Source organism: Abramis brama (genome assembly GCF_963993115.1).
Source record: "Abramis brama genome assembly, chromosome: 8".
Lineage (NCBI taxonomy): Eukaryota > Metazoa > Chordata > Actinopteri > Cypriniformes > Leuciscidae > Abramis > Abramis brama.
This window is the reverse complement of record NC_139970.1, coordinates 23,857,147-23,871,516: the sequence shown is the minus strand read 5'-3', so window position 1 is coordinate 23,871,516 and position 14,370 is coordinate 23,857,147. Positions and strand designations below refer to the sequence as shown.

General features: G+C 39.7%; 1 protein-coding gene across 1 annotated transcript; it reads right to left on the bottom strand.

Annotated features, from left to right (window-relative positions):
* Nucleotides 1-3,659: 3,659 nt before the first annotated feature.
* trim45 (tripartite motif containing 45) lies at nucleotides 3,660-14,343 on the bottom strand. Its single transcript, XM_084122950.1, has 6 exons — nucleotides 13,734-14,343; nucleotides 10,273-11,024; nucleotides 5,946-6,075; nucleotides 4,921-5,035; nucleotides 4,678-4,804; nucleotides 3,660-4,562 (listed from the first exon to the last, which is right to left on the bottom strand). Exons 1-6 carry the CDS (start codon nucleotides 14,204-14,206, stop codon nucleotides 4,411-4,413), a joined length of 1,749 nt encoding a protein of 582 aa, XP_083979076.1. The 5' UTR covers nucleotides 14,207-14,343; the 3' UTR covers nucleotides 3,660-4,410.
* Between the last annotated feature and the right edge of the window lie 27 nt (nucleotides 14,344-14,370).

Genomic DNA, 14,370 nt, shown 5'->3' with positions numbered 1-14,370 from the left:
TAAGTATTCCTTTTTATAGCTGACTTGCTCACATTTTATTTTATTTATTTGCAAACATTTGACCACAGCTGTACCTTAGTTCTGATCTTATACAGTTAGTAAAAGACAATGCTGCCTTAACACATGGATTCATTTTATAGTCTATAATCTTAAACATGATCAACTAGTAATGTATTACATATGCTTCATGTCCCCTTCATAAGTTTTTTTTTTTTTTTTAAACTCCCATCTCTTTAATTTTGCAAGTGAGCATATAGCTCTGTTACTAAAAATATATAAGATGCCCAAAGGGGACTAAACACTATGTTATGCAAGTTGTCCTGGAAACCACATTTCTCCTGGTGAATGAATTATTGACAAACTGCTAATGTTAACTAATCCAACTGAATAATTCAGTCGCAACACAGTCCCGGATTCAAAACTCTCTGGCAAGTTATTCTTCCCTTCAGTGCTTTTCTGGGTGCATGTGAAAAAGAAGCTTTTAGCCCGGGTTGTCAAGCTTTGTCACAACAATCTGGTCTCGGCGCTGTGACATGACATGATGCTGACAGTTGAGGAAGAGTTCTCACCTTGCGAGGGATTGATGGGAGATTAGAGATCTGAGACAGACTGTAGTCACATACTAATGAATACGGTAAAAGCAGAGTGTGTACATCAGACAGAACAATTTACAAAAGGGCATGTGGAGGAAAAATAACAAGAGCAAGAGAATGTGCGTTAGACCTCAAGTGTGAATGATAAATGAAGTGTAGACAGAGAGGAGCTCGTAGAGGTAAACACTGCCAAACAAGACAATGTGTTTTAGACAGAGAGATGACAAATGCAATGAGAAGAGGAGGCAGCTGAATGAATGAGTGCATCCAATATCAACAGATATGATAGCGTGCAGCTCTCGAGCCCATGAGGATTACGTAAAGGCGTTCACAGAAAAAGTGCACACCGAGGAATACGAGGTCTCTGGAAAACAGGCAACGAGTTTAATGATGCATGTCATTAATGACATCTTCTGGATGACATAGCAGCCATATTATTATACAACTAGTGATACTGTATATAGGCTACAATGATGAACCAAAAGATTATGACTACCTAATGTGATGTTGGTCCAAAACAGCGACGATCCACTGACCCAGACCCTACAATAGCCCTGAATGTGTCTCTGGGACCAAGATGTTAGCAGCAGATCCTTCAAGTCCTGTAGGTTGCAAGGTGGAGATGCCGTGGATTGAACTTGGTCCAGCACATCCCACAGATGCTCAAATGGATTGAGATCTGGGGAATTTGGAGGCCAGGACAACACCTTGAACTCTTCATCATGTTCCTCAAACCATTCCTGAACAATGTGCAGTGTGGCAGGGTACATTATCCTGCTGAAAGAGGCCAATTCCACCAGGGAACACCACTGTCATGAAGGGTGTAGACCTGGTCTGCAACAATGTTTAGGTAGGGGGCACGTGTCAAATTTATGCCCACATGGCTGGACCCAGAGTTTCCCAGCAGGGGTCATCATAGGCACTCTGATTGGTCTGCGACTGCACAGCAGAGTGTGATGCACTGTATGTTGTCACACATTCCTCTCATAACCATCATTAAAATTTTCTGTGACTTGTGCCTCAGTAGACCTTCTGTGGCTCAAACCAGACAGGATAGCCTTTGTTGCCCTCGTGCATCGATGAGCCTTGGGCGCCCAACACCCTATTGCCTTAAATTATTGTGGTTTGTCAATCCTTGGACCACTGTTGGTAAATTCTCACCACTTCTGACCAGGAGCAACCGACAAACCATGCCGTTTCAGAGATACTCTGACCCAGTTGCCTTGCCATAAGATTTGGACCCTGTGAAAAACACTCTTTCTTCTTTATTCCTGCAGCCAACATGTTGATAACAAGAACTGGTATTTTGCTTACCATCTAACAGACCTTAAAATGTGACCTTATAAGGAAATGATCAACAACATTCATCTTTGACTGGTCATATATATTCCTAACTTAATTTGCTTGATACATTGGCATATACTATGCCTGCACCAGCCAAATAATTTGACCATGTTCTTCACCTACATAAAGATATAATGACACACTTTGCTGCTTCTCTTCTTCAACATTTTTCCATCCAACAGCCATTTAGATTCTATCCAGGTCATGGCATCAGAGTAACAGACCCTCCCCCCCCCAAAGAGGCTTGAATCTGTGATGTGTGCTGTCAAACCCTATGCATGTAGATTAATGCATAGTTACTTTAGCCCCCTAGAATGCCCTAGTGGGCCACAAATGAGATTCTTCTCTGAAATGCAAATTAGATATAACACTACTTCTATATCTGTCAATCCAAAAAAAAAAAATTCTAAATGATAATTGAGATTATGTGTGGGTGACCATGATTTTTCCAACTAGGACATGTGGATCAACATCCTAGATTTGTTTCATCTTTTAGGAATAGGGAAAGGAAAGGGAAAATAATATAGTTTTCTTTATTAATACCCCTAGTTTACATGTATGCGTTTAAAAAAGGTAACCCTACCCTTTTTCCTGTTATATAAATAGGAAAGGGGTAGGGTTACGCAAACTTAGGGTGACCATATGTGTGTGTCTACATATATATATATATATATATATATATAACCTAGGGGTATTAATGATGGGGTATTAAGATGAAAAGACCACTTCTTATGAAAATCCATCATTAGAATAGATAAATCCAAATATTACATTGTACAGTTGTGATAAAAGAGTGTTTGCAGGCTTACAGAACTACTCGTGTCCTTGACTGTGTGAGCTCAGAGATTTCAAAGAGAAAACCGAGGGTTCAAAGCATGCATGTTGTCCTTCTGAATCAGATTGATTGCTACTTTAATCCACTGCTTTGTGTGTGCATGGCATACTGGGAAGAAATATTAGAGGTCATTGACTGATATCTTTCACAGTCTCCTTTTTTCAAAGTGAATAAATATTATGTAATGTATACATTTTATAAATGTATATATTTTGTAATATAATTGTAAAAACATTTTTTTTATATTGTGTGGTCACATTGACACTTAAAATGTAAACGGCATAATGTAGAAATGAAACATTACAAGAATGACATTTATAGATTATGTATTTCAATAATGGTTAGTGTTGCTTTAAAGAGAGAGAGAGAGAGAGAGAGAGAGAGAGAGAGAGAGAGAGAGAGAGAGAGAGAGAGAGAGAGAGAGAGAGAGAGAGAGAGAGAGAGAGAGAGAGAGAGAGAGAGAGAGAGAGAGAGAGAGAGAGAGAGAGAGAGAGAGAGAGAGAGAGAGAGAGAGAGAGAGAGAGAGAGAGAGATTTCCTCACAAAGCACAGCTGCCATCTAGCGTTAGAAAGAGCAATCCAGTATGTTGTTTAACAGATCCACTGAGTTTAATTGTGTTGATGTGTTCAGTTTTAATCCTTTTCTCAAAGTCTGTGCTCAAAATCAGCATAAATGAAAATGGCAAACCAAATAACTGCATTGATTCAAATTATATTTTGCTCAATAAGCAAGGTAAACCACATGGTGGTGAGAACTAAAGTAGGTATTTAAGTAATAAAGACCTTTTTATTTGTCAAGACACGCGTTTTATAGACCTCACTACACAGAATATACACTATGCAAAACAGATCACATTAGCACAAACAAACATACTCACAATCTGAGAGTGGAGAGGTAAGAGTTGTTTAATCCGAGGTACCACTACAGCATATACAAAGGCAGCTAAAATGTAATGGGATGCATATAATAAACGCAGTCTTTGAAATCAAGTCATGCACATGTATAAAAATAAACCATTAAAATAATACAAACCACATTATGTCTATATAAAAGGGTATTATTCAAAGGAAACATGATGATTATGATTAAAAAAAAGAGCATAAAACAATACCACAGACATTAACAAAAATATCCACAGACATTTCTAAAATGTTTTTGTCAAATGCTAATTATGATCAAATTACGGATAAAAAAATATTTACAGTGAACACACACACAAAAAAAACTGGAGCAATTCCAAGAGGGTCCTCTCACCATCGGTGCTCGGGCCCTAAATACAGTAGTTCTGAATATGTAAATATAACACTAGTTATACTTAAGTGTTATACTTAATAATAATAATAATATACACTTAAATATTTATAATACTGATACAAAAGTATTAGTGTTGACACTTTGAAAAACAGAACAGACACAATTTAAGTTGCTGTTTATCTGCCATGATTAAGGGGCACAATAAATATTGGCACTGCTGGAAAGAAAAATCAACACCCAAATTATGGACACCCTAAAAAGTTTAATCTTTCAAAATAATGAGAATTACACTGTATGAATAAAGGCAACACGAAAGGCACAATGTGAATTTGTGCTTTATATGTTGACTGGTTAATGGTTTATGGTACAAATTTGCTGGTTGTCTCAGAGCTCCACAGTCCGGAGATGTCCACGAGGAGAAACGCTGCCCAGGTTATGTAGAATACACTCTGAAGCCTCCACTACGCTTCCACAACATGACCAGTGGGGCTTACCGGGGTGTCCTTTATGACCATGTCCACAACCCTGAAACCCTCCTAAGTGCGCACACACGCACACACACACACACACACACACACACACACACACACACACTCCCTTTAATGTGATTAAATAAATATTATATTAAAAACATTTTTTGTGCTACAGTACCTGGCATGGTCCCTGTGCAGCCACAGCGTGCCTCTTTAGCGCCCCCACTAGAGCAGAAGGAACAGCAATGGAATACGCCACGGTGATGTCTGAACTTCCTCTTCACATTTAGCACGAAAGGTGATCCCTGGAAAACACAGATTGTTGGAATGTCAGTCCCGGCATCACTGATATTCCTTCAAACTGGCCAATAAATGTTGTTGTTATTATTAGACACGTGTTTTGGTTTAACTACACACTTACCTGGACGTGCTGTGCTTTAACACAGACCCACACAGAGTAAAGACCTGCTTCAGCAGGGGTGTAGGACACACCATAGGAGCCATCACTGTTATCCACCACAGACACCTCCACAGAGCTGTAATGCCACAGAGAGGAAAAAGAGGAGTCACAGTCTGAGGTGAGAAAAAAAATGATGAGGACATTGAAGAAATTAATGAAGAACTTTTATTGCAGTGTAGCAGTGACAGTCTGTCAGAATGAACCCCAAACATCCTAAACTCAAATCCTGTTACAGTTTACCACCCCTAATGTAAATGAACTTTATTGTCGGAGTCCTCTCACTTGCTCCCAATTCTACAATTGAATGGATTCTACATTTGCTCAGGATTTTATCCACTCAAATCGTAATGAAACTGTTGACTTTGTTCTACTTCTATATGATAATTAAGCCATTTTTGGAAATGAGCGCGTTCAACCACGTATCTTGGAGTGGAATTTGGGTCGAGGCAGTCTGTCATTTCTTACACTAAATAATGCAACGGTTTGATCTCAGATGCTGATAATGTGCAGTATTTTAACTCAAATTTCTTATTTTATCCTTTATTTGCCTGCAAGCTTTATATTGTGAATTTAAAACACATTCAGTTTATTATTACTATTACAGAAATCTCATTCTTGTTTCCTTTATGCATGACTGACAAATATGCATCACATTAAGTTTATTACTGAAAGTTGATCCTATGTAATCCAAATGTTTGAAAACATTATATGCCATTTAAATACATTAATTTAGGCCTAAATATCAAGTAATAAAAACTGAAATATTATGAAGCAAAAAAAACCTAAACATTAATTTATTCATGAACAAGCTGAATCTCAGAAAAAAAAATATTTAAGATTTTTCCCATTTGATAAAATGGCATTTGCATTGATAGTTATGAGTAGAATCTGTAAGCATTGGCAAATATGATTCAGCCGTAAAGACTTTAGTGACTCTACTGTCACATTTTTAAAAATGTGGTGGTCTTAATTTTCTGTGTACTCACCAGTCCTTCTTGTCCTTGTGCACTATGCTGACCAGCACACGGTCTCCACCGCGGCCCATCTGCTCTCCAGAGGAGTCCCTGCAAACCAGAGTGAACTCGTCCCGCTGGCCTTCACGACCTCGCTCCACACCTGGGAGTTATTCACACACAAGGACAGACACATGTGAGTGGACACAGGCTATTCAATGGAAGCAGTGACGTACATCTGAGTGAAACAAATTCTCCAAAAAAAAAAAAAAAAACTGGCTGTTAATTGGACGAAGGCAGATCTGAATGCGAGGTTGCAGTCGATTGCGAGGAAAGGGGTGGAGATTTAAGCCATATAAATTATAGGATAAGTCTGTAATTTCATCAGAAGATCACAGTTATGATATTTTGATTAAGAATTACGAGGTCAAAAAAAAAAAAAAAGATTAATTTAGAAAATATATTGGGAACATTTTCATTCCATCCCAACTTTAGGAAAGACAACTCTAAAACTTTTAGAAAACAACTGAATTAGATTTATAATGTTTTTTTTTCTTTCTGCGTGTCGCTGTGTGAATGAACGGTGCGGTTTCGTGCTTTTCACCGTTTCATTAAAAAAAAAAAAAAAAAACTACTATGGTCAAATACACACTGAAACTGAAAGATCTTCGCAACAAACCGTCAAAATAAAAGTTCGGTTTAACTTCAAGAAATTATCACAGAAATATGGGCTATCACTACTGCATACTTAAATGTACTTCTCAAAGTAATAATAATAATACAAGTATTTCTAAGGAATATCATAAAACCCAAGATATTTATTCATCCATTTTAAATTTATACAGTTGTTGTGCAGAATCTTATTTGTCAAAAATAATGCAATATTTTGTTATAAATGAATTGTTATATTTTCATTTTATTACATTTTAAAACCTTCGTTTAATTGTTGAAGTTGATATAAATTAGTATTAAATCATAGTTAAAATAAATAACTGAATTTAGGGGAAAATAAAATGGATTTATGGGGCCCTAAATTAAAAGGTAGCTACTAGCTACTCTTTAATTGTGAACAAACACGTTTTCTTTCTCAAGTTCTAACAAATATGTGGAAAGCATTTCCTTTCCCATTAATGGTAAATGAATATTGTGATAAATATCAATATCAAAATACAGGCAAGCAGCAGTATATTATCCTCCTGAGGTGAACCTGCATGTGGCATGCTGGGACAGAGCTGGATAAGTGACCCATTTACACTCTAGGAGCACCAGACCAGACCAGTTCATAAAAAGGTTGAGTTGTTGTCATAGTATCCAGGAATGTTGTCTGCTATTTATCCCAGTGTCATGCCCTAGGCCTTTTGTTGTGTGCACTTGTGTATGTATATCTGTGTGTGGAACAAATGTGGATCTTAAGTCTCTCTTTCAGACTTCAGATCTTGTTAGACAAATTTCATCTGAACTATGGCTTCTGAGGAATGTGCACTGAACCGTCATGTGTTTGACAAAGAGCTTAAGATTCCACAGTAAAGTCACGAAACCAAACTCTACTACAGCATGTTACCACAGTTTCATGAGTAACGTCATTCATGATTCAAAACGGACTGATGACCCAATTCAGGGGGAGAGGAGCTCATAAAAGTACTTACAGTTTTATATCAGATTTCACTTTAAAAGAAGCAGTTAACGAAAATATTTAAATTCTGTCATTTATTTACTCACCCTCATTTCATTTCAAACCTTTATGACACTCTTCTGTGGAACATACATTTTTGAAAAATATTTAATGAATAATAATAATAATAATATAATGAAAGTTAAAAGGAAATGGCATTGTCAAGCTCCAAAATGAAAAAAAAAAAAAAAAAACATAATAAAAGTGGTCCATTTTATATTTAAGTCGTTTAAAGCCAAATGATAGCTTGTGTGAGAAAAATACCAAAATTTCAATCATTATTAAATGGAAATCTTGACATCTTCCCTAGATCTCCTTAGCCACATCTGATTTGTGAATGACTTTTCAATGACTTTTCAATAAATCAGCTGATCCAGTTCACAAAATCTAAAAATATGTTTTCATAAATCAGACTTACCCGTTCAACCTACCTACTGACTATAATCTAGTTGCAGAAGTTAAATTTTATTTTCAATCAGTTCATTACACTTTCATATGGTTTTTATGGTTTTAATGTACTTTAATGGTGTGGTGCTTGTGTGTCATTTCTGAAGCTTGAAAGTATCAGTTCTCATACCTTGTATGGAATTCCAATTGCATGGAAAGAGCGATCAGAACAGTGCAACATTTCTCTGGTGCTTCTTTGAGTAAAGAAAGTCCTAAAGTTTGGGAAAACATTAACAACTGACAATTTCCAGGTGGAAATTTCATTAACAGGTGAACTATTCCTTTAAGGCTGAGGTCTTCCTCTATGTCAGTGGTTCTAAATCTCTTAAACTATATCCTAACCATGCGATATGATTCCAGCGACGAGCACTTTTGTCTCTCCACACCAGGGCTGCGTTTAAGCCAACTTTTTTATGCCCTTCCCCCACTAACTTCTCTCTGTCTCGTTCACTCGGATGTACACTCACCTAAAGGATTATTAGGAACACCTGTTCAATTTCTCATTAATGCAATTATCTAATCAACCAATCACATGGCAGTTCAATGCATTTAGGGGTGTGGTCCTGGTCAAGACAATCTCCTGAACTCCAAACTGAATGTCAGAATGGGAAAGAAAGGTGATTTAATTCAATTGATTTAAAGGTGATTTAATAATCAATTTTGAGCGTGGCATGGTTGTTGGTGCCAGACGGGCCGGTCTGAGTATTTCACAATCTGCTCAGTTACTGGGATTTTCACGCACAACCATTTCTAGGGTTTACAAAGAATGGTGTGAAAAGGGAAAAACATCCAGTATGCGGCAGTCCTGTGGGCGAAAATGCCTTGTTGATGTTAGAGGCCAGAGAAGAATGGGCCGACTGATTCAAGCTGATAGAAGAGCAACTTTGACTGAAATAACCACTCGTTACAACCGAGGTATGCAGCAAAGCATTTGTGAAGCCACAACACGCACAACCTTGAGGCGGATGGGCTACAACAGCAGAAGACCCCACCAGGTACCACTCATCTCCACTACAAATAGGAAAAAGAGGCTACAATTTGCACGAGCTCACCAAAATTGGACAGTTGAAGACTGGAAAAATGTTGCCTGGTCTGAGGAGTCTCGATTTCTGTTGAGACATTCATATGGTAGAGTGAGAATTTGGCGTAAACAGAATGAGAACATGGATCCATCATGCCTTGTTACCACTGTGCCGGCTGGTGGTGGTGGTGTAATGGTGTGGGGGATGTTTTCTTAGCACACTTTAGGCCCCTTACTGCTAATTGGGCATCGTTTAAATGCCACGGCCTACCTGAGCATTGTTTCTGACCATGTCCATCCCTTTATGACCACCATGTACCCATCCTCTGATGGCTACTTCCAGCAGGATAATGCACCATGTCACAAAGCTCGAATCATTTCAAATTGGTTTCTTGAACATGACAATGAGTTCATTGTACTAAAATGGCCCCCACAGTCACCAGATCTCAACCCAATAGAGCATCTTTGGGATGTGGTGGAACGGGAGCTTCGTGCCCTGGATGTGCATCCCACAAATCTCCATCAACTGCAAGATGCTATCCTATCAATATGGGCCAACATTTCTAAAGAATGCTTTCAGCACCTTGTTGAATCAATGCCACGTAGAATTAAGGCAGTTCTGAAGGCGAAAGGGGGTCAAACACAGTATTAGTATGGTGTTCCTAATAATCCTTTAGGTGAGTGTATGTCATTGCTTACGTTGCACGAGTGCCCACTACTGGCGGAACCCTGGCAATGTGTTTAAATGGAAAGCCCTAAGCCACATGTGTCAAACTCCAGTCCTGGAGGGCCACTGTCCTGCAGAGTTTTTCTCCAACCATCTCCAAAAACACCTGCCTGGAAGTTTCTAGTAATCCTGAAGACCTTGATTAGCTGGATCAGGTGTGTTTAATTAGGGTTGAAGCTAAACTCTGCAGGGTTGTAGCCCTCCAGGAACTGAGTTTGACACCCCTGCCCTAAGCCCTTGATCACTTGGAATCTGCTATGGAGCCTGCCAAGCAAATTACTGTTGACGTGTTGCATTGTGGTCAGTGGATCTGCCTAAAGTATACATACGAGTAAAACTGAAGGGTCTGTCTAAATAAACTTCCCTCGTCCACCTGACGAAGCTGATCGCATTTCAAAATGGTGGTGGGGATTCCCCTGAGAGGAAGTGCTTAGGGAAGTTTGCGAGTGTATGTCTAAAAGTGGAGTTAAACGTAGCCCAGACCTACTCTCACCTTCTCCCTGGATAGTGCACTTGCTGGGATCCAAAGTCTTGGCATGTACAACTCCAACCACAGGAAACCCCTCAATCTCCCCTGCACTCTCCTGAGGAAGAAAACAGATGCTGCTGGCATTATCGTGGGCGATCGTCGTTGGGTGTGGGTCGTATCCTGACTCCACAAGGTTCATCAATCTCCTCATAGTAACTCCTTTGGCACTGAGGATTTCGGCGTCTGAACCGCACGTGAGCAGGCGTTCTGCAAAGTCCACTCCACCACGGACGTCAGACAAGGCTTGCTGCAGTTGAGCCTTCTGCAGATGGAGTTGGTTCCTGCGCTGCAATTTCAAGTCCTCCAGTGACCGCAGCAGCGAACAGCAATGTGCCTCCACAGCGTTGGCATAACTCCGAGCAAACGCCCGAATCTCACCCGCCAACGTGTCAGTCCGTGCCCGCAAAGACTCTTGGGATGCGTCCACGCATCTCATTGAATCCTCCAGACGAGCAAGACGAGGCCTCAAGCTCCTGACGACCAAATCCCTGATGCGATCTCCATGGCAACTGATGACTTCATGGGCAGAGCTGCAGTGGTGGTCACGGTGAAAGGTGGCCGCACACTCCAGGCACACAGTGAGGTCACATGGCTCGCAGAAGAGCCGTAACTCCTGACCAGGATGCAGCGAGCACAGGACGGGTCTAGTGAGACGACCCTGGGATTTCAGCTCCTGTAGGCTTTGGATAGAGTGAGAGGAGGTCCTCTTCTGTCTCCTGCAGGGAAGATACACATTAGAGGACTTAGTTTGCATTCAAGTCATGATGGAAAGATCGGATTTATGAGTTGAATGCACATGAACGCCACCACAAATTTGTAATTTCGAGTGGAAATCCCTGGATTTTCTTTAAAGTCCCTGTAAAGGCAATTCTAAAAAAAAATTCTAAACACATTATAAATGTTAGAAATGTATTGCTAAATCATATTACAAAGACTGTGAATTGTGAAGTACTGAATTGTGGAGTTAGACCGTTAAACAGTTTTTCACCATTGCTGTGTTCCGGATTTTTTGGGCGGGGCTAAAACGGGGGCTCGATGACGCACTGAAGCCCCTGAGCTCCTGGACACGCCCCTACTTGATGACGCACTGGAGCCCCTGACGCTGGCCCCTCCCCTAACAATATAGCACATTCACATCAGTTTGCCGATCGCGAGTTACTGTCAGTACTATTAGTTACTACATCCTACAGTTTGCTAGCTAGCTATGCCTTCGTCACGGAAATGCGTATTACCTGGATGCGATCACGTACAAAACAGATCGGTGTCCTTATTTAAATTTCCGAAAAACTATCATATCAACAAGAGGTGGATTAATTTTGTGAAGAGCCACCTTGATGGAGAGTCGAGGATCACCGCCAAAACCCGCCTCTGTACTAGTGATCATTTTACACGGGATAGTTAGTTTTATAAACTTTCGTCGGAGTCAACTGGGATTCACTGATAATCGTTACTGGTGAATGGGGCCGAACTGACTATCTCCCTCGAGATAGTTGTCGGCGATCATCCTCCCGTCGCGCCGACAACTGGTGCCATCGTCGGCAGTGCGTGCCCACCAATGAGTGTAAGTTGCCTTGTGTGCTTATGTTATAATTATAGTAGGTAGTCCAGGCTCGAACATGTATGGCTTTGTAAAACAAATTAAGCTGCTAGGAGTATCCATTCCGGCTGTAGCGGTGACAGACAGTTGAGTGTGGCGACGGTAGCTTTCCCGCGAGTGGGCGTGGTTTCAGCGCAGCCAGCGGACACGCCCCCAGCGTTTGAGAGCAGAGACTACTGCTCATTTTTTCAAGATTTTGATAGCTTATTTTATGTACTTGCCGGCTTTTTTTATCATTCAAATTTGGCTGGGTGGCTAATAACACATTTTTCTGTGGTGTGACAAACTCAGAACACATACTTAATTTTGAATTTATTGGGACTTTAAGCCCAGAGTTTCAGGGCATTACAGAGAGAAAACATGGTAGAATCAAAGAATGAAGCATCTGTATTGACAGTAAATTTGTAATTAGAATGAAATTATTGATTTTTTTCCTCATTTACAATAAAACTAGTAAAGTTGCATACATGTACAAAACACAGTAGTGTTGAACAGTTACGATAGAATATATCTAACATGATTAATCATGGTCACAATTTGTGGTTGCTGAATAAAAGCACTTACACAACCTCTGTGCTACAATACAAAGTATTTTTTAGTTGTTTTAATAGAAAACATTAACAAAATGTATAATTATTGTTAATAATTAATATTAGGAATTTCAGTTTGATTCAGTTTATTACACAAAAACAAAGAAAAACACATTCTTGCATTCTTCATCATTTAGTAGAAGTAAAGTTCTTGCTTTATTTTTTTTGTAGAAAACGTGCATCGTCATCTTGATCCGACCATATTGTTCTGAAAGCACCTGGCATCATAATTATGACTTACCAATTTGTGTAAAACTTCGCAAGAGAACTTGAACACACCATTTTGCAATGGCTGTTTAAATGACAAAGCAGAGAATGCATTTGGGGGTGTTCACACAGGACACATATTTGGGACAGCCATTTTTGACCATTCAAGGTGTAATGTTACATCTGAATAACCATAGGTCTTGACCTTTGACCCTAACCTAAAAGTCTAATCTGGTCATCCTCTTTAAATGTTATGAAATCATACTCTATGAATAATAAGCACATATTATATAGCATTTGTATAGTTTGAATGTAATCCTGATTCATTGTTATGTGACTAGTGTCTGTTGCGTCTGTTACTCCTACCCCGTTGCCTCATGGGATGGTAAAATGTTCATCAGATGCACACTCTAGATTCTTGCCTGAAGTAGTAGGTCATTTTCACCAACTGTTTTATGAATACTGTGAATTCTATGGAAGCTTGTTTCCGCCACAGACAAACAAACTTCCATAGAATTCAGACATACGACTCATATATCACACACGCACTATAGAGAAGTAGGCGGCATTCGCATGGGCAGATATTTTTTTTTTTTTTTTTTTTTTTATAACAACATGTTCAATAGCTGAAGTGGAAGCACAACCTCTGTAATATTTATTATACAGTAGACTGACATATCACGCTGTCAAAATACACCAGTTTGAAAAAGTATTTTAAAAAATAATGATTGTAGGCTACTCAATATTACATTTAGAATGCTTTATATATATTTTGAGAAATGTTGAGAAGTGTTTTTTGTTCATACAATGGAAGTCAATGATAACCAAACTTGTTTGGCTCTCAAAATTTTAAAGAAAGAAATACAGGCTGGAACAACATGAGGGTGAGCAAATAATGACTATTTTCATTTTTGGGGGGTGAACTATCCCTTTAACATCTCCATTTGTGTTCAAGGAATAAAGTGGCTTATGAAACGACATGAGGGTGAATAAATGACTTTATATTTCTTCGCAGTCCGTGATAAACTGACCTGTGGGCCTGACTGCAGAAGTCGCATAGGTTGACACAGCACACCTCACAGCGCTTCCCCGCGTCACTGTCGCTGCACAAGTCGCACAAAACGCTGCTGTCCACTAGCAGTGTCTCCGTGAAAACATCGTCCAGCGCGAGATGATCAGTGGTCAGCCCTTCCACACCCGATGGCGGCAGATTCACCTCTGAATCGCACTCAGGACACAGGATCGTGGACCCAGAGTTGTGCCCGTGCGTGTCATCTTCAGGCGAGCGTCGTTCCCCGTTCACGCGACGCACAGAAAACGGCTCGAGCTGGCGAACGCAGTCCGCGCAGAAAGTGTGCAAGCAAGGCAGGATTTTCGGGTCTCGATACATCCGATTACAAACACCACAGACCGCTCTGGACTTCTTTCCCGTGTCCCCATTGCTTTCTCTCAAGACTGTTTCTCGCTTTTCTTCTTGAACTAATCGCTCTTTGCAAAGTGACATCGTAGTTGTTATTTTTATGAGGGTTTTATTATAACTCGCGCTTATTCAACAACAAATTATGAAGTGACAGCAGTAGTCTGGTTTTGGTAGTATTTCCTAAAAAAACTGCAACTCAGACCAAACTCTCTGAGTTAACTTTTTCGCTCATGTTATTTGAGAACGTG